At 55.5% G+C, this 18,361-nt stretch overlaps 9 protein-coding genes across 9 annotated transcripts; 5 read left to right on the top strand and 4 right to left on the bottom strand.

Moving 5' to 3' along the window:
• Positions 1 to 1,098: 1,098 nt before the first annotated feature.
• On the bottom strand, positions 1,099 to 2,384 carry VDAG_04319 (uncharacterized protein; the record flags this gene model as incomplete). Its single annotated transcript, XM_009650766.1, has 2 exons — positions 1,099 to 2,209; positions 2,260 to 2,384. The coding sequence occupies 2 exons, from the start codon at positions 2,382 to 2,384 to the stop codon at positions 1,099 to 1,101; spliced, it is 1,236 nt and encodes a 411-aa protein (XP_009649061.1).
• Positions 2,385 to 3,842: 1,458 nt separating this feature from the next.
• On the top strand, positions 3,843 to 4,824 carry VDAG_04318 (uncharacterized protein; the record flags this gene model as incomplete). The annotated part of the gene is made up of 6 exons (XM_009650765.1): positions 3,843 to 3,911; positions 3,984 to 4,053; positions 4,121 to 4,314; positions 4,496 to 4,563; positions 4,630 to 4,726; positions 4,804 to 4,824. 6 exons carry the CDS (start codon positions 3,843 to 3,845, stop codon positions 4,822 to 4,824), a joined length of 519 nt encoding a protein of 172 aa, XP_009649060.1.
• Positions 4,825 to 5,582: 758 nt separating this feature from the next.
• VDAG_04317 (aidB) lies at positions 5,583 to 7,065 on the bottom strand (the record flags this gene model as incomplete). Its single annotated transcript, XM_009650764.1, has 2 exons — positions 5,583 to 5,910; positions 5,972 to 7,065. 2 exons carry the CDS (start codon positions 7,063 to 7,065, stop codon positions 5,583 to 5,585), a joined length of 1,422 nt encoding a protein of 473 aa, XP_009649059.1.
• A 1,319-nt stretch (positions 7,066 to 8,384) lies between these two features.
• Positions 8,385 to 10,992, top strand: VDAG_04316 (uncharacterized protein; the record flags this gene model as incomplete). The annotated part of the gene is made up of 6 exons (XM_009650763.1): positions 8,385 to 8,405; positions 8,867 to 8,915; positions 8,994 to 9,193; positions 9,268 to 9,743; positions 9,812 to 10,263; positions 10,322 to 10,992. The coding sequence occupies 6 exons, from the start codon at positions 8,385 to 8,387 to the stop codon at positions 10,990 to 10,992; spliced, it is 1,869 nt and encodes a 622-aa protein (XP_009649058.1).
• A 1,033-nt stretch (positions 10,993 to 12,025) lies between these two features.
• VDAG_04315 (proliferating cell nuclear antigen) lies at positions 12,026 to 12,980 on the top strand (the record flags this gene model as incomplete). The annotated part of the gene is made up of 4 exons (XM_009650762.1): positions 12,026 to 12,067; positions 12,126 to 12,552; positions 12,611 to 12,906; positions 12,963 to 12,980. The coding sequence occupies 4 exons, from the start codon at positions 12,026 to 12,028 to the stop codon at positions 12,978 to 12,980; spliced, it is 783 nt and encodes a 260-aa protein (XP_009649057.1).
• Positions 12,981 to 13,523: 543 nt separating this feature from the next.
• VDAG_04314 (40S ribosomal protein S30) lies at positions 13,524 to 13,865 on the bottom strand (the record flags this gene model as incomplete). The annotated part of the gene is made up of 3 exons (XM_009650761.1): positions 13,524 to 13,550; positions 13,632 to 13,739; positions 13,806 to 13,865. The coding sequence occupies 3 exons, from the start codon at positions 13,863 to 13,865 to the stop codon at positions 13,524 to 13,526; spliced, it is 195 nt and encodes a 64-aa protein (XP_009649056.1).
• A 1,038-nt stretch (positions 13,866 to 14,903) lies between these two features.
• Positions 14,904 to 16,166, top strand: VDAG_04313 (pyridoxal kinase; the record flags this gene model as incomplete). Its single annotated transcript, XM_009650760.1, has 3 exons — positions 14,904 to 15,153; positions 15,217 to 15,541; positions 15,605 to 16,166. 3 exons carry the CDS (start codon positions 14,904 to 14,906, stop codon positions 16,164 to 16,166), a joined length of 1,137 nt encoding a protein of 378 aa, XP_009649055.1.
• Positions 16,167 to 16,378: 212 nt separating this feature from the next.
• Positions 16,379 to 17,013, bottom strand: VDAG_04312 (deoxyuridine 5'-triphosphate nucleotidohydrolase; the record flags this gene model as incomplete). The annotated part of the gene is made up of 2 exons (XM_009650759.1): positions 16,379 to 16,653; positions 16,707 to 17,013. 2 exons carry the CDS (start codon positions 17,011 to 17,013, stop codon positions 16,379 to 16,381), a joined length of 582 nt encoding a protein of 193 aa, XP_009649054.1.
• Positions 17,014 to 17,624: 611 nt separating this feature from the next.
• Positions 17,625 to 18,289, top strand: VDAG_04311 (uncharacterized protein). The gene has a single exon (XM_009650758.1). The coding sequence runs from the start codon at positions 17,905 to 17,907 to the stop codon at positions 18,244 to 18,246; it is 342 nt and encodes a 113-aa protein (XP_009649053.1). The 5' UTR covers positions 17,625 to 17,904; the 3' UTR covers positions 18,247 to 18,289.
• The last annotated feature ends 72 nt before the right edge of the window (positions 18,290 to 18,361 follow it).

Genomic DNA, 18,361 nt, shown 5'->3' with positions numbered 1-18,361 from the left:
ATCACTGGTTGACGCTGTCCTATCAGGCGTCTCGATCGCTTCTCGTATCCTCTCCGTCGTCGAAAACCGCACTGGCATCAACATGACTTCGTCTCTGCCACAGCCAGAGAGCAAAAGTTCAAAGAGTAAGAAACCTCTCTGAGCGGCACGTCGAAAACCATTATGCCACAACGCGGCATCAGACATGCGAAAGGTCACTCACCGACAACGGGATGCCCTGGGAGTTGGCTGGCAAGGATTGATTGCTCGTGGATCAACGAAGAAAAAGCATCCCAGATAGGACGATGCGATGCATATCTGGGTAGACGAGGGCTGTCATGTTGTTGGGTGCCCAAGCCAGGCAGATTTGGTTCTGGTCGGGGAGTAGCAACGGAAAAAGAAGAAAGAGGCAGAAAAGGAATACGGAGGGCTGCAAAGCACAAATTTATACAGATGAATCTTGAAAAGCCTCGGCATCAAACTTTTGTTGCACAAATCATCAGGGTGTTAATGGAGGAACTCAGTTCAACGTCCAGAGAATGGCAAGAGCGGCAAGAGTGGTGGGCATGTGGGGCATTCTCAGATCATCACCTTGAGCCATAGTTTGGTGCAATCGGCCTTGCGACGTCCCGACATGGGCAGAGGTAATACATCGTCGGTAATAGCAGGCCCGCAAAATCCTTATCATCGTTCAAAATCATCGGGTGCCTTACGCATGGTGTAGAAAGGGTGACTCCATGCCCCAAGCACCAGACTTTTCTTTTCACGGCACTAAGAGGCAGATATATCATGGTGACATTGGCCACTGGCTGGCCTAGGAATGATACATCAACTCAGACGATTGACGCTGATATCGTCAGAGCAATTATATGAGCCAAAGCCTTGCCATTTCCTTGCTCCAGGCTTTTGCAGAGATAGCTTCAGGTCGGTTTAGCGGTACGAACACTCAATGATTGGGGAACGACCAGTCCCATATCCACGATTGATACATCTCTTGGAGCGGACCAACTCCCCACCCGGCTTGTGGCGGTAGCCAGGATCCCGACGCATCAGATAGCTCACCCTGCAGATTATTTCGAGGTGAGTCGTCTACTGTTCCAGCCATGCTATGGACCCAATCTATCTGCCGATTTGTATCACCCATTCTAGACTGCGTGTTGATGAGCCATGAGGCATGGCTATGCATTTCTGCAAGTTCATTGTGGGTGCCATCACGACCGGAGACAGGCCCCTGGGGTTCTGTCGACGAGGTTTCTCGGTCTCGGCCGACGGCTTCTGAATAATATTCTGGGGGCTCCCCAATGCACCCGGCTTGTTATGTGTCTCGCTGAGGTCGAGTCCAGCTGGATCGTCAATCAGAGCTTTGGTCTCCTCGGTGGCAATGACGTGCATCAAGTCCGTGAGAACCATTGTCATTTGACTCCACACGTGTGATCTGAGATTGCTGCTCTTAGGAATCTGTATGATCCTCGCTATGCCGCGCTTACTCTCTTGGCCTCGAGCAGACAAGGGGCTCAAGAGGGCGAGCAGACCAAGCATGACGCCCGCGAAAAAGGCGTGCACCCCGACATGAATGGCAGGGAAGCCGAACTGAAAGAGGCGCAGAAGATCCGGACGCTTGACCACGTCTGATGTCCTTGTTGCGGATGTCCAATACTGCTGCTGAGCAATATTGATGAACGCGCTTGGCACATTGGCAAAGGTAGCTTGCGTTGCCGGCGCTGGTGAGTTTGCTCGCGTAGAAAGGCGCGACCTCGGTACGCCGCCGATCGATATCAAGGGACGAAACAGGAGAATTTGGACGTTGTCGTAGGACACTTGGAGGGTAAGAGCCTGTAAGGCGAAAGTCCTTTTCAAAGCGGCGTCCTCGCCGTCCTCAATGGTATTCGGAGGGTGTGACTCTGATCTTAGCTCGGGGGGGGGGGGGGTAGACCTTTCCCAGGCCAACAACCTCTGGTGGAGTTTCGATATCGACTGACAAAGTTCTTCGGATCCATTGTGCTGAGTAAAGTGGATTTGGTGCATGATGGAGTTTGCAATTTTGTACATCTTAGCCTTGAACCTGTTATAGGAGCCGACTGTTACGGGTCTGGACTGCCCGTCCTCGTATATCTCAGTTGACCCAAACTTCGGGCACTGCTCAAAACTATCTTCAACGTCGAGTGGTTGCTGAACGTGGCAATCGGTCTCGATGAGCATCGGAGGTGTGCCCCACGACATCAAGATGAACCTGCAGCCGGATATTAGACGCAGGTGTTGGATAGGCGCATGTTGACTCACCCTGCTCCAATGAATACAGACCACCAGACGTAGCGTCGCGTCTGTCTCTCGACGGTGTCGATAACGGCCCAGCATTCTTCCTGGTTGAGGCCGATGAACTGAGCTGCGCGGACTGTTGTTCCCATGGTGATGAATGCGGCTCTTGACTGGCGGTTCCACATGTAATACGCGCTCAGCAGAAACGATTACGAAACTGTGTCGACGATGATGAGGTCCATGGATGGGAGGTACCATCTTTCGGCTGCCAATATCATGCCCGAAACAAGCTCAGCTGAAGCCGCTTCCTCGCGACTCCCTGCTCGAGCGCCATCGGGTTTGAACTTGGCACCGATCACGAGCACGACAAGCGCCAAGAGAAGCAGAGGCCGCTGTTTCCTCGACGCAAGCCCGGACTCTGCTATGGGTAGAAGTCGTGTCCGGAGAGAGGGTTCGTGAATTATGCGGATGTACCAATGTACCGAGTCATTGTAAGAGTCCAATAAAGAATTGACTACCTCTGTTGGAGGCAGATCAATACCCAAGATGTCAATGACGGGGACCAGCTCAGATTCTGCCTGGGTATGTCCGCGACTGGGAGAGTCTGTCGAGGGCAAGGCATCAACCTCGCGCATTCGACCGGACGCTGCGATTTGGTACTTCTGAAAGATCTGAGAGAAATGTCAAACCAAAGAACCAAAGGCCTCGGCATGTCGTTGCGCCACAGTTGAGCTTGACGACAGCACGAACCTTTCCCACAAGATGTAGTGCGGACGCGCGCTGGTCAGGTCGGACGACATCATTTGGCTGTGCATGGGTCGCTGTAGAGACCTTCAGCCTGCCCAACTCCACTGCATCTACAGTATGGGGCTGCGTAGAGGAACACGGCTCGTCAGCTACTCTCGGCCGAGCGTGTCGGGCTTGGTACGCTGCACTTTTGGGCCGGTTGGATCGCCTGACTCCATGTCATCAGTAAATCGGTTATCAGTAACGTATCTCTCAGCCATTATACTGACCACGACCGTTCACTTGCCTCCGTAAATTGTGCACCAGCCCGTATGCACAGTGTACACGGGCGCTGGCAGTCGCACTTGGTGCTCACAGGTCAGCCACGACCAAGCCAAACTTCCAGCAGCTCAGGAATAGATTAAGAACTCTCGGTTTTCGTCGGCGAAACTGACTGCATGCGTGCCGAATCCTCTTCGGCTCCATCAACTGAGATGCTTGCCGGCCGGCTCGGGTAGTCGGGGCTATATGGTGAGCGCGAAGAGGAAAGCCGTTCAAGTCAAAAGCTGAGGGGATGCGGACGGCTCAAGTATTACCTAGGTGCCTGCATCAGGTAGGTGCCTTCAGGGGTAACGAGAGCCGAGAGCCGCCGGCTCTCCTGCCCCACCTTCCCAAGTGAGTGGCTGGCGGGGCAGGCGGGGTAAGGGTCGATCACCGGTCTTGTCTGATCAGGACGGCTCCTCTTCCTCAGACTCTATTAGCATTCCTGCATAGTATACAGGATGGTGTCTGCTGGTTCGGACGCTATAATTCGAGTCTGTTGCTTGTTCGAGTCGCTTGGCGGGAGCTGTCTCATGCTTGCGGGATGGGGCAAGCTCGTCATGAATGCACGGTATCTGCCTGACCTGAGCTCCTGGCACGACTCCCGCATCCAACCAAACGCAGCTCCGGTTTACGACTGAACACCAGAGAAAAAACGATTTGAACAAGGAGCTGAGGGGAACTGTTTTCCAAGATGACAGGAAGTCCTTTTACAATGCAACGGTCGACTTGAACTTACAAATGTCGTCGATTTGTTGACACTGCTGTTCGGTAGGTTATCCCCACCACAGAGGAGGTTGAGGCAGCAGTCTCATACTGTGTCCTGACACAGATTCAGCCGAGCTTCCGTCAAAGGATGATACTATCCTTCACGTTGAAGCGAGTAATCCCGACAATCGTCTGAGCAAGGCGCAAACCGCCACCCTCACGCGTATCGCACACATCCTCCGACACGACTTCGGCGTTGGTGCCTCGATCAACGGTCAAGTTGTGGTAGTCTGCATCTCTTTCGGAGAGGTCCTCCTTCAGGTGGTGACCCCTGGATACTGGCAGAACCCCACGGCGACAGTTGAATCCTTTACCAGATGTGGTGGCTGGTTCAAACGGGCGACATTGGGACCCGGAAAAACAGCAAATTCTACATTGTCGACCCCAAGAAGGTATGCAATTGGTTACTTTCACGCTTGCAAATGGCTGATACCTTGACTTCTAGGAGCTTATCAAATACAAGGGTCTCCAGGTTGCCCCAGCCGAACTTGAAGCGCTTCTCCTATCCCATCCGTTGATCCTAGATGTTGCAGTTATAGGTGTCGCCGTGCCAACAGAAGAATGAAACCAAGTCCCTAGGGCATACATAGTGACGGATGTCAACAAGATTTCCGAGGGCGAGGTGCAGGCATCTGTCAAGCGCGAGCTGGCTTCGTATGAGCGGCTTCGGGGTGGCGTGAGCTACGTCAAAGCTATCCCCAAAAGCCCCACGGGAAAGATACTGAGGAGAGAGCTACGTGAACTGTTCGAGAGGGAGAGTTCCCTTCCAGCTAAGCTGTGCATTCATACAGTTGCATCTGCGTACGGCTTTAAGGCCAAGTTCATGAAATATCTTGGTAGACGGCGAGTTCGCAATTGCGCAATGACATATCGCGTATGTTATTTCGCTCGAAACCAGACTCGAGAACGCGCATGGAGTCATTGCATTCGTTATTGCTAAGCTACCAGACCAATCTCGACAAATCTATCGTCCAGCGGGTAACCACAAAACACACCAAGTACGAGAATTGTGCTAAGGCGCCAACCATCATAAAGATCACATCCGTTGTTCAAAGCTTTCAGCACCTTTAGCTTTCCAGCTGATGATTTCTATGAGATACTCGCACCTATGAAGACCCTTGCATCAATGGCGGCTTCGGCTGCGCAGTCAAATGCGCCAACTTAGCGTAGCTGACCGCGCTGATATGAGACCGGACGTATCTGATTGCAACGTGGGATGCAATCTCATCATTGCCAGTGCTAGCGTCGTACAAAAGGAGTGTTGCCGTCGTAACGACGTCGAGGTGATCCAAGAGCCACCGGCCACTATATTCCAGCAGTGCCCCATCTGCTTTGATACGTAAAATCAAGGCAAGGAGAGTCTCGAGTCTTTCGGTAATAGCGATGCACTCATTGGCGAACCTCTTACTGCAGAGGTTGAGAGTCCTCGTGGTCCAGGGGGCAAAAACATCCTCGATAATGCGGCCTCCTTGAATGCGTTTGTCTCTGAGGACCCGGCCAACGTTATCTGCTATGACGCTCACGGTTCCCTCCTAGATTGTTTGCACGACCGAGTCGCGGAATATCTTGGCCAGGTTCAATATGCCTCCATCTTCAAGGTTTTCGCAATAGCCCACACCGCCGAGGCAATCCATGTTCGCGCGAAGCCCAGCTACAGCTGCCACGCTCGTCTGCGCCTTGATCACTGGCTCCAAAAGTCGAAGAAGAAGCTTTGCTGTCTCGTCGTTCGGGATGAGTGCAGCGGCTGGCTTGTTTCTCATGACGCTGCTGCCCTGTTCACTGCAGCCCAAGAGGGCCACACCAAAGAACGTAAGAGCCGTGGCCGCTCGGTACTTGACAGTCTCTCCAGCCATCCAGTGGCTGTGCTGCAGGTTCTCATACAAGTAGGCACCCCGGACCTTTCGAACCTTGGTGTGCGCACGGCAGACCGCGAGGCCCCGCGCCCCGCGCCCAGTACGAGACACTGCCAGCGCCGGTATAGAGGCGCGTGATGTTGAGGACAGCTGAGATTGCCTTGACGCCCTTGCCTTCCTCTCCCACGAGCCAGCCCCGTGCACCCTTTAGCTCGAGCTCGGCGGTCGGCAAACCTTTTGTGCCCATCTTGTTCTTGAGCCTTTGGATGCGGATTCCGTTGAGCTCAGAGCCTTTTCCTGCCTTGCGGCGCATGGGAACGCAGAACGCACTCAAACCTTTCGGCGTCTGAGCCAGAAGCATGGTCATATCTGAATCGGTTGCGCTGCTGAACCACTTGAAGCCGTCAATGGACCGGGGTCCCAAAGGCTGTCCAAGAATGTCTTGGCCGCGGCCGACAGTGCCCCTGAGGTTGGTGGGAGTCAATCTTGTGGCTATAGTCTCGGTTCCTCTAACATCGCTTCCTCCTGATTTCTCGGTCATCCACTGGCCGCTAGTCCAAGCTTCAGACGGGTCAGACGAAATCAGACGTCGGTAGTATTCACTGAGGACTGCGCGGCGTTCCAATTCATCGTCATCATCGTCCCCAATGTGATTCGAAATGAAACGGGCAGACCCATCTGTCATGCTCATCGGGCACATGGTCAGGGTTGACGTGTGGTGCCAGTTGTGATTCATGAGAAACTGATGCACGCGACGATTGTGGGTGAACGTGGACTTGTCGTAGCCCAGCGAGACAACGCCCGCCTGGATTCCGATGGCTTTCAAAGCTTTCCAGCCGTGACATAGGACAAGAGGGTCGTCTCGATTCAGCTCGCCAAAGGTCGTGAGCGGCTGCAAAGTCGGCGGTACTGTCTCGGCCTCGACAGCGTGCTTCAAAGTGGCGGGCTCCGGCACAGTCCGTGAGATTTCGTGCATGGCTTTGCCCACGACTTGCTGGCTACTGTCTGGCAAGTACAATTTCGTAAGTCGTGTGAGGACAACATCGTCCGTGACCTCATCATGAGCATTTGCGAGCTGAGGGGACGTGTATTGAGGGAGAATGGTGGGCAATTGCTGGAAGAAACCCGAGGTAGCCGACGACGCAGTAGGGACGCTTGCCATGGTTATGGTCGCATACCCGTGTTGGAAATGAAAGACCATACAAGACCCAAGTATAGACAGGTTGCTGGGCGTTCAGGGGGTTGTTGTTGCTGCTGCGTTTGAACCCGAGATCAAGGGGTGGATTATGTATCTGGTCTCATTGTCAATCTTGAGCCATACGAAAGCGTCTTAAGAAACCGAAAGCCACGGTCTCCAGTATTCGATGCCATTTCCAAATCATTCATTGGGATGGTCAGCTGGCAGAGCTTGTGATCGTGGCAATGAAAGCAGGGGTATAGCCAATGCTTGAGCCGGCGGCTCACGGCTCACGGCTTCTGACGACTTGCAGCTTCCCACCGCAGCGAGAAGTTCTGCGTTTCCATGTGACAGCGCTGTTACCATCACAGACTATTCTTGGAGCGATTGATGTGACGTCCACCGAACACTTTGTTGGAAAGACTCGTAGAGTTCATCGCCTGTTCTGCACCACCAAGAAATTTGTGTCAGAGCCACGCTACCTTTGATCAACAACTTCGAGAGGAGTGCCATCAGTTTTAGCGACAGCCCATCGCTTGCCAGATCATTGACTGTGGAAACTTTCAGCGACGACCCGACTAGGAACCCGGCGAATGCGTCAAGTCACACAATGGCGAGCTCGATCATGCATTGTGGCTTGCTAATGACAAAGCCAAGTTGCCTGTTTCGGAGCAGGTCATTGTATATGCTCATGGAATGCAGGAGGGTGCCGTATGTTCATATTTGTCTGCATTTGCAGTGCATTGGATTCTGGCGAGGGGTGGTGAAGCGCGGCGCAGGAACATGAACCGACGGCGTCTGCGCATTTGTCCGGAAGCAAACGTCTGGGAGCAGATGCCTGGTGAGGTGCAAACTGGTTGAAATGCACATTTGGTCGTATAGCTATACTGAATTTGGAGCAATACCCTCGACATGACATCCAGTGGTGGTAAGACATGTTGTGATAGTAGGTGTAGTAAGGAAGCGCCAGGAGCCTTCTCGAGGGACAGTTAGGTAGGAAGTGGGGAATTCATTGGGTAGGCGTTGAGTGCTCTCAAGGTGCGTTTGGGTGGTACGAAAGTCGGCAGGTGCACTTCGCTTTTCAGCTCTTCGTCACCCATAGAAAAGGTCACCGGTGTAATGACCAAATCAGTAATGACCAAATCACAAAGAAAACAGAAAAAGGTAAGCGCTGGTTTCATTCGAGCCCAAGATGTCGAGATGTATGTAAGGGACTGGTCAAGCATTGCTGGGCTGCACCAGTGGACGGGCTACTAACGGCGCCCGTCTCGGTCCGTTTGTTCATTCGATGGTTTCGGCCACGCATGGCCCACAGTCCCTATTTCGTAAGCAATCCAGCGCTTGCGATCCCCCAAAGCCCCCGGAGCCCAGGGCCGCCCCCTGGCCACACCCCCGCACGCCCCTGGAAATTACCGATAACGATAGGGGGAAAAGCGTTCGGTACGACGTTGGTAGCTGCACTCCCCCAACTCCGCAAGTGATGCACAACACAATGGCACGGACGTAGTTGTGTATTTGGGGAAAGCCCGCGATCCGCCTTGTACATAACATAATCTCCCATATCCATGTGGCCAGAGGCTCCGTCGTTGTTGTTCGAGCCGGCAACTGGACACGACATCCTCTTCACAACAACAGACCCGACCACAGATTACAGACCACAGGCCCGACGAGCGAACGCACCCCGACGAGCAACACCATTCGACCACGTACACTACACCGCTTGGCTTGGAGTCGCAGATGGCTGAGGTGCATGTGACGGTCGACACGTTCCTTACCAGGTTGTTAGATGGAGTCTGTCGTGTTCGACCAGTCCCCTCTCGCCGACTATCTTCGAGGTGTGTTTTCTTTTCCTCCTGTGCCGCAGCGCGCAAGGCAGCCGCCAGATCACTGACGCTGAATTCTGTCCGTCGCAGATGAAGGCGAAGATGGCCAGGCCGAGTGGGCGCAAGTCGAACCCGACCTCGACTCCTCACCACCCTCGAGCCCCGGCTTCGCACCGACAGGACTCCCCAAGGTCCGCTCACGATTCCGCAACAAAATACCCGAGCCTCTGAAAGTCGACATTCCGAACCAGACGCCGGCATCGCTCAACTACTTTCGACGAAGCTACTCTGTACGCCGTTGCTCTCCCCCTTGCCGCGCTGTGCCGATGCGGCTTGACTGACACCCGTCTCCCTTTTCCCCCAGACCGCTGTAGCGAACAGAATAGACCGCGCCGACAACTCCAAGTTTATCGAGCAGTTTCGCTATACGATCGTCGCATCCCAGCTCCTGAGCGGACACTCAATTACCGGCCATAATCATGCGGGCTCTCGGCACCTGCCGAACGCGGAACACGGACAGGGGGACGGCAACGGCCTTCTGGACTCCACAGGGGCTCTCGGTGCAGTATTGGGAGCCCTGGCATTGGCATTCGCCATCAGCTGGGTTGTCGGAGGGGGGTCCCTGACGAAGAAGCGTCTCGCCGTTCTGCTTGTCACTGCGGCGATCGCTGCAGGGGTTGCACAGGTGTTCATGCGCAGGCAGTGGTTGCGGTACCGTCGCCACCAGGCGTTGTCTGAAGTCACTGCGTTCGTTTCGAACGCCCACGAGTTCGACAGCGCCACCAGCGCGGCCATAGCTCTGATCCAGGAGGTCGAGCTCGTTTCGCGGGGCTACAGGCTGTAAGTGTTGCTTCTTCCGCCCGAGAGTATTCTTTTTTCCCACGAGTACCCGACTGATGATGGGATAGGAGCGCACCGCTGCCGCCGATCAGCCGAATGGAGGACCGCACACAGACGCGGAGGTGCGTGCGCCTGCGCAAAGCCCTCCGTGTGTGTCTCGCAGAAGTCCTTCAGGCGTATGACCAGACCTTTACCGTCGTCAAGGGATTCTCCGAGCAGCTGGATCTGGAAAAGTATTTTGACATTTACGACGTCAGCGATCTGGACATTTCAGATGCGCAGCACGGCCTCGTCGAGAGCGACCCGGAGGACGCGGAGTCGCTGCGCACGCTCAAGATTGCAGCTTCACGATTCCACACCATGCGCAAGATGGCGCTGTGCGCTCTGCTGGCTCTTGACGCCAGTGGTGACAGCAGCGATCTCATGCGTTGGACGACCGCCGTCGAAGCTCTCCGTGCGCTCAATCTGTCTACGTCTTCGAGCTTCGAACGCCTCAAGACGATACTGAGCGAGCAGGAATGTAAGTGACGCGTGAACCCTTGGACCCTTCGGGCTGGATTGACGCTAACTTGTCACAGCATTCCCCACGCCGCCCACACCTAGAATGCCGCTGACACCGGGACGAGAGCGTTGGAGGGGCCAAGTTCGCAAATTGAACTCACTCTCGACGGGCATTCGAGGCCTGCAAGCCAAGCTGCAGCTGCTGAGGGAGGAGTCTGACCGGACACTGAATGAATCCGACGATATTTCCGAAATGGGGTCCAATCTCATGTCTCAATACGAATCAATCGGCGTCGACCTCAAGGCGTTGATGCAAGCCTGGGAAGAGGGCAAGGCGGCTCTTGCCGTGGGTATCGACCGGAACGAGAAACGCCTTTCATCGATGAGTACGCTCTTGTCACCGACGAGCTCCATCAGCGGCCCCACGGTCGTAGAAGAAGGAGGGGGCGCCATGGAAGCTCTCAAAGCCCTCAATGGCGAGCTCCCTTCGAGTCTTGCCAGCAGCACTGCAGATAGCGACGAGATATTCGAAGCCGTGGCCATGCCACGCCCTCGCAGCTTGCTGACGAGAGAAGAACGAATCGTCAAGATGAAGGAGGATCGCGACAGGAGGGAAGAAACAAAACGGCAGTCCGAGGCCAACAGGGGCATGCTCCGCGAGCTCGAGATGGTCATCAACCTCCGCCCGCGGCCGCGCACCAACACAACCCCTTCACGCACGGCACCCTCACGAATCGTTTCCATGTAACGGCCGCCAACCCTCGCCCCCCTTCCTGCAAGAATGAACTACGACCACGAACATCCGCCCGACGGCCGGTGCGGCTGCGGGCGTTTTCCTTCCTCGTCTTCTAATGACATGGCGTTTGTGCGTATGCGGCGTACTTGGGTTTGCTGGTTCGCATTTAATCCGCCCTCACTCATTTGGTTTTCATTGCTTTTTTTTTCTTCTTCTTTCCATGCCATCTCCACCGGATTTTACTGCATTTGGCTGGCCGTCGCTCGTTTACGGCATATAGACTTGGGCGGGATTGGGAGGGCGCGGCATGATGTGACAGGTGTCGTTGATACCGTATAAGGACCATGAACATGGTGTACAGTACTCTGCCTGAAGTGGCGCGAGGCACATGGCCTCTGGGCCCAGATTTTCGTCCTTTGTGTTAGGCAGTTGTCTCGGCTTCGTTGTTCAAAATTGATACTCTTACTGGTTCATGCGCGCGAGGACATCTGGGGTTGTAGATTTGCATGTGACCCGGCAACTGAAGGATTGCTTAAGCGAGATCCGCCAGACAGGGCATATTCAATTGTCCTTTTCGAATTATGCTCGTAAGCGTCTATTCCAAGACCATATGGAAGTGCTGGCCTATTTGTGCATAGCTCCCTTGCTGTCGAGCGGTATCCCTGGCCTCTGGAAAGGGGGGGATTTGCTGGACGTGCGAAGGCTGCCTGGACAACAGTATTACCTAAGCCCCGCCGCGTCTTCAGCCCCAGCTTAACGCGTCGCAGGCCATTAAACCCACATCCATTTCGTGTGTCAATCGCGTCGCCCCTAGAGTGCTTTCTTTTGCATGTTCCGCCCACCCCTCGATTGCTCCTCCCTCCAACAACATCTGCAAGCCCGAACCTCTCTACTACCACAACACTCCTCCCGCCCATTCAGATACTCTTCGATCCGGTCGATCTCTTTGATACCCTTCTTTTTAGCACATCACACACTGACAGTATGGCTGACCCCTCCCTCGACCTACCCCGCCTCGAGCCGGAATTAACAAGTCGTCACAGAAATGTTGGAAGCGAAGCTCGAGCAGGCGGACATCCTGAAGAAGGTAACCATTCGCCGTTTCTCCCATGTGCTTCCCGACTTGCTAACACTATATCTTCCAGGTCGTTGACGCCATCAAGGACCTGGTCCAAGACTGCAACTTCGACTGCAATGACTCTGGCATCGCGCTCCAGGCCATGGATAACTCCCACGTTGCCCTGGTCTCCATGATGCTCAAGGCCGAGGCCTTCTCTCCCTACCGATGCGATCGCAACATCGCGCTCGGCGTCAACCTGACCTCGCTCACCAAGGTCCTGCGCGCCGCCAACAGCACTGACCAGCTCACTCTGAAGGCCGAGGACGCCCCGGACAGTCTCAGCCTCACCTTTGAGAACGGCCAGGACCGTTTCAGCGAGTACGACCTTAAGCTCATGGACATTGACCAGGAGCACCTGGGCATTCCCGACACGGATTACGCGGCGACCATCACCCTGCCCTCCAACGAGTTCAGGCGCATCTGCGTGGACCTGTCCGCTATGAGCGAGTCAGGTACGTGGCACGCCGCCCAACAAAGATGACGATGCAATGCTGACGGCAGTTTTCCCAGTCACGATTGAAGCGAACAAGGATGGCGTCAAGTTCTCGAGCAACGGCGACATCGGCAATGGCGCCGTCACCCTGCGCTCTCACCAGAACGTCGACAGCCCTCAGACCAACGTCGAGATTGCGCTCACCGAGCCCGTCACCCTGACCTTCTCCCTCAAGTACCTTGTCAACTTCTGCAAGGCCTCAGGCCTCTCCACTTCCGTCAAGCTCTGCCTCTCCAACGAGGTGCCCCTGCTCGTTGAGTACCCGCTCACCGGCGAGGGCGGCAGCTTCCTGCAATTTTACCTCGCGCCCAAGGTAAGCGACTCATCCCTCTTGCGCGCCATAGGCATCACCTGACTGACACGATGTAGATTGGCGATGAGGAGTAAAGCTGTAGCACGGTGACGGATGATCTTACAGGCGGCGATGATGAGCAACTGAGCGAGAGACTAAGCGGCCGGCGTTGCATGGGATTAGGATTACGGCGGGCGGCGAAGCCTGCAGCGCGCACACATCCTGGATCGGCAAAATTACCCACATTCTGGAGGTAGGAGGTAGAAAGCGCGCGCTCTCGCCGGTGCTTTATGGCCAGAAGGGATGAATGGCTTCGATGCACGGGACGGACACATGCGATATGGATGATAATGAAAAAAAACTCAATGTTCCCCAACTGCGATGATCCCTTAAATGTGGTGAAACTTTTTGTCTATGAGTTCATGTATATGCGAGCGATTCCCGTCCTCTGGTTGCTGTCCCCTGAGAAGACAAACTCGTGCGAATGCAGTCCGATCAGCCCTGCGTCGATGCGCCTGGTTTCAACTTCGTCGGGTATCAAGACATGCCGCGTCTCCCACAGACCCTCCCAGCTCGTCCATTCCAGCCCGACATTCGGTCGTGTCTCCTCGTATCGAACCGTCTTGTCGAAAGCAGGCTTACGCAGCGCCTGGGTTGGGGTTCATCTAGTTCAGACGTCAGCATTCACCCAGGGGAGGGGCGATTCTTGTGAAGAGAAGGGAGGAACACCGCGGATCGGAACGTACCTTGCGCTTGCCGCCGGGGGCGAGGGTGACGTTGACGAAGCGGCGGGTGTACTGCTCACGCTTGTGGGCGCGGCCCTTGGGCGTCTTGGGGGTTTCAGCCTTCTCGACCTGCGGTGGGCGCGGTTAGCGGGCGGGCGGGCGGTCGAATAGAGGGGGGGGAGTTGCTGTTCGAACCTTGGGGGTCTGCGACTTGACCTTGCCGGCGCGAGCGAGAGATCCGTGAACCTTGCCCATGATTGCGGTTGTGGGTTTGTGCTGTGTTGATCTGCTTGTGTCGTGATGCGCAAGGGGGGTTCGGTGGTGGCGATTGCGATTGATGGTTTGGCGACGGGCTGGAAGTGGATGAGTTGGGGATGCGATTGATGGAGGTGCACAGCGTCGAGTCTGCTGACTAACAGGTCGCTTGCTGTGGCGGCGGAAAGAAGAAGGCTCGAGGGGACCAGATGATCTGCTTCGGGTCTAGTGCGGGGCAGAACAGGTTCGTGCGGTTTTTGGGGACGAGGACTTTCCACTTGGCGGCATGATGGGATTTACACCTGGAATCCCTGGACGACCCCTTGCTACTCTTGCCTGCCTATCTGGCTTCATTTGACGTCCGACTTGTTTCGATAAGTTACCTTGGGAGACCTCACGCAAGGATATAAAATATGTCCAGATCTTGTCATGGCCACTGGTTCGCCCTCCCTCCATGAGGGGTCTATGCTTGATGACGACGGAAATTGCATAAAGGGACTGCAGAACCTGCCACAGTCAAGCATCGATGCACGCGGCAGAGCTTTACCCAGTTCAAACAGTTCCAAGTGCTTGGTGTACCAATACTTTATCGCTTCACGTCGCTTCACGTCACCCAGCAAAGAACTAAAAGCGGCATGCTCCTTTAGCCCTTTCGGGTTTAGAGACGCCCGGCATTCACCCCTGCACCCCTGATGTTAGAGGGGAAAAAGTCGTCACTGGGCTTGGAGGGGCATTGTTAGTCACGAACACTGACTCTTCCGCCCTCTACATGGTATGTCATCTCTCGAGACTTATCTAATACGCCGCTTGACCATTTTTAGACATTGAAGCCTCCATCGCCAGACCCATTGACCTCTCATTCTGCTTCATTGGATTGGTAGGATAGGCAGTGTACGTCTTCGTCAGTTCGGGAGTCAGTAGACTCTTGTGTCACTGCCTTTCAACCCCGCCTCATTCGCCATTTGCCAGCACAACACCACGGACGAAGAAATATTTCTGTAGCTCACTCTACCACCTGAACTAATCGCTGGCTTGAGCATGGCCTCAGAACTTCCCGTCCCAGAGACTCGCGTCCTGGCCGTGGCCAGTCACGTAAGCCTCTTGCCCAGTGTGACGCCTAGGGGCACCATCATTAACAAAGCTCCAGGTTGTCTCGGGGTAAGTCCAGCCAGCTCAGAACCATGGCCTCCCAGGCTTATACTCCCTAGAAATGTCGGCAACAAGATCGCAGTCTTCACGCTGCAGTCACTTGGCTGCGAAGTTGCCGCGCTCAACACTGTCCAGTTCAGTCCGTTCTCCCAGTCCTTCTGGCAACAGTCTCCCGCCTAACCTTGCCCAGGCAACCACACAGGATACCGCCAATGGACCGGCACAAAAGTCACCGCCCAGGAGATTGAGTCGCTTTATGAGGGTCTCAAGAACTCGTTTCTCGACGACTTTGACATGATGCTCTCTGGATACATCCCTGGCGCCGACGCCGTCGCCGCCGTGGGGCGCATCGGCAAGGAGCTCAGGGAGAAGGCCAACGCCCGGTCTACACCAGGCAGCTTCTTCTGGGTCCTTGACCCGGTCATGGGCGACAACGGCAAGCTCTACGTCGCGGAAGAGGTCGTGCCTGCGTACCAGGCCCTCGTCGAGTACGCTGACCTCGTACTGCCCAACCAGTTTGAGGCAGAGTAAGTCACGAACCCGGCGAGACGACGACTCGCGAATAACGCGCTAACACGACACCCTCCTAGGCTACTCTCCGGAGTCAAAATCACCGACATGGACTCCCTCGAGAAGGCCATCCAGGTCCTCCATGAGCGCTACCGCATTCCTCACGTCGTCATTACCTCCGTCAGCATCCCCTCCGCCGACCAGCCGCCTGACCACCTCTCCGTCGTCGGCTCGTCCATGACCTCCGACGGCCGGCCGCGCCTCTTCAAGATTGTCTTCCCGGCCATCGACTGCTACTTCAGCGGCACGGGCGACATGTTCGCCGCGCTCATGACGGTGCGCATGCGCCAGGCCGTGTGGCAGAGCAGCGCCGCCGCCGAGCTCCGCGCCGGCCGCGCCTGGGTCAGCGGCGACGACGTCGATGTGCTCGACCTGCCGCTCGCGAGGGCTGCCGAGATGGTGCTCGCGAGCATGCACGAGGTGCTCACCAAGACGGCCGAGGGCATGGGGGCCGCGGGCCGGGGGGAGGCGGACGAGAGGAAGGCGCACCTCGTCAAGAGCCGGCGCGCGGAGCTGAAGCTCGTCCGAAACCTGGCGAGCTTGAGGGAGCCGACGGTGGCGCTCAAGGCCAAGAGGATATAGAGGGAGAGGAGTGGTCTGCATGCTATTTGTTCCTAGAGTTAGACGTCTCCTACGCAGGGCATAGATGAAAGGAGGCGGTGGCTCATTTTCATGTTGTTCATTATTCATCCATCTATAAATGCTTGTTTGATCGTGTGCCGTCTCTCTGTCGTCGTCCTCTCGACTCTCGGCTGCCTTCCTCCCAGGGTGGGGGCAGGCGGGGACGTCTCTCCTTAGGCATTCTTGTCCAGGGCGACGCCAGTGCTTCCGAAGCCGCCAGCGCCGCGGACGCTCTCCTCGAGCTCCTCTACCTCGACCACTTCGGGAGTGTAGATGCGCTCGATGATCAGCTGGGCGACGCGGTCACCCTCGGCCACCGCAAAGTCGGTGTCGGCGTGGTTGAACAGCAGGATCTTGACCTGGCCGCGGTAGTCGGCATCAATGACGCCAGCGCCCGTGTCGATGAAGTGCTTGGAGGCGAGGCCAGAGCGGGGGGCGATGCGGCCGTCTGCGAAGTGGTTAGCTGCGCGCCAGCGAGGGGTGCGGAGCGGATGGACGCACAGGTGCCCGCTGGCACGGAGATGGCAATGTCAGTGTCCACGAGAGCCTTGCCGCGGGCTGGAATGGAAGTCGCCTTGGATGCATAGACATCGTACCCGGCGGCGAAAGCAGAGCCGCGCGTGGGGAGGCGTGCGGCTGGGGAGAGCTTCTTGATGAGGAGAGCAGGGGCCTGGGAGGACATGGTGGGCTGCGTTGTCGCGGGCGTGACTGTGTGGGATGGGATGGAAGCGAGAGTCTCGTCGGTAGTCTTGACGCGTTTGGCTGGAGGAGATGTCGGAGGCGAGGTGATGTTCTCAGTAGTGGTCATGATGCCTGCGCAAGGTACGGGGGTAAATGGTTGAGGTCGATGGAGGTGGGGTGAATGATAGGCCTTGAGGAGAGGGGGAATCAGGGTCCACGATAATGGCGGTGACGCGACGCGCCTCAACGAGACGCATTGGCCAATAGGGGATTCGCGAGGGTGAACTTGCATCATCCGGCACACATCACGTGGGATGGGATGTCGTTGTTCTTCTCATACTCCTCACATTCCTGTGCTCTATTCTGAGATGACCAAAATGCCCTGCCGAAGCACTATCTCGGCACCATCCTAGTCGCTACCTACCAAATCCGTTTCTTCACGTTGGCCTGGTCTTCGACCGCTCCGAGGCATGCGCCTGTTGGCGCCACTGGACAGGGCCCAATTGCATCAAACGTACCAACTGCTCAATCCATCAGACAATGGAATCTCGATTCTCAACTGGGATCCCATCACATGGTCTGTATGACCAAATCCTGGAGTGCAGAATGGCCGCACTTCTGGCCCCCGAAACCGTGACAGGTATATCACCAACAGTCCAACAGTAGTCTGCCAGGCGAGCACTTGATGAAGCCGGAGTTGATAGTATCATCTCCGTTATAACCAAGTGTCTCTGCATTGTGACGATAAGCTGCCAGCGTCTATCTCTCGCTTCGGTGATGCTATCCATTCCGGTACTCTCAGCCCGGTCTTCTGTGCTTTTTCAACCATAAACGACATGGATTGCAGAACCGAGAAGAAAGAACATCGCCTGAGCAGCCTGATAACGACGACCAATACTGATACGGCCATTGAATGGACTGAATCGCCAATGAAAAATATCCCTTCTACTGCGAATTACGGGTTTTTCATGTCTCGGGCGTGGCAGACGACGACCACGGCAACCGTGACACCGATAGTATGCGCATGTCAGATTACACTGGGAGCAGTCGAGACCGTGAGTCCTTCTACTCTGACTACCACATAAGCCTATCCTCCATCCGGTACTCTTTGGGCAGACTGGACGGCCGTAATGACATGCTGCCAGGCATTTTAACCAGCGTCTGCAGGTGCAAATGTTTACATATCGTCAGTATTCTCACGAACACTGTTTGGCAAGTATCGCTGGTCTTCGCCGCCTGGCTCGGGAGTACGCCGACAACCGGCATCTTACCACAGGGTAGGCAAGGGGGTATCACAGTTGAGTGCGGGCAGACTCAAACTCAGACGCCGATGTCTATCAGTCTAATATCCGCGAACTAGGATAAGCCTCATGGATCTAATGAACGGTTTCGAAGCCCTTGACTTTGACGGTATTGCGTTCTGCCTATCTTTACTCTTATAATCTAGCAGACTTCACATCGTGGGCGTCGAGGAA

Source organism: Verticillium dahliae, genomic scaffold (genome assembly GCF_000150675.1).
Source record: "Verticillium dahliae VdLs.17 supercont1.7 genomic scaffold, whole genome shotgun sequence".
Taxonomy (NCBI): Eukaryota; Fungi; Ascomycota; class Sordariomycetes; order Glomerellales; family Plectosphaerellaceae; genus Verticillium; species Verticillium dahliae.
This window is presented reverse-complemented; position numbering and strand designations above follow the sequence as displayed.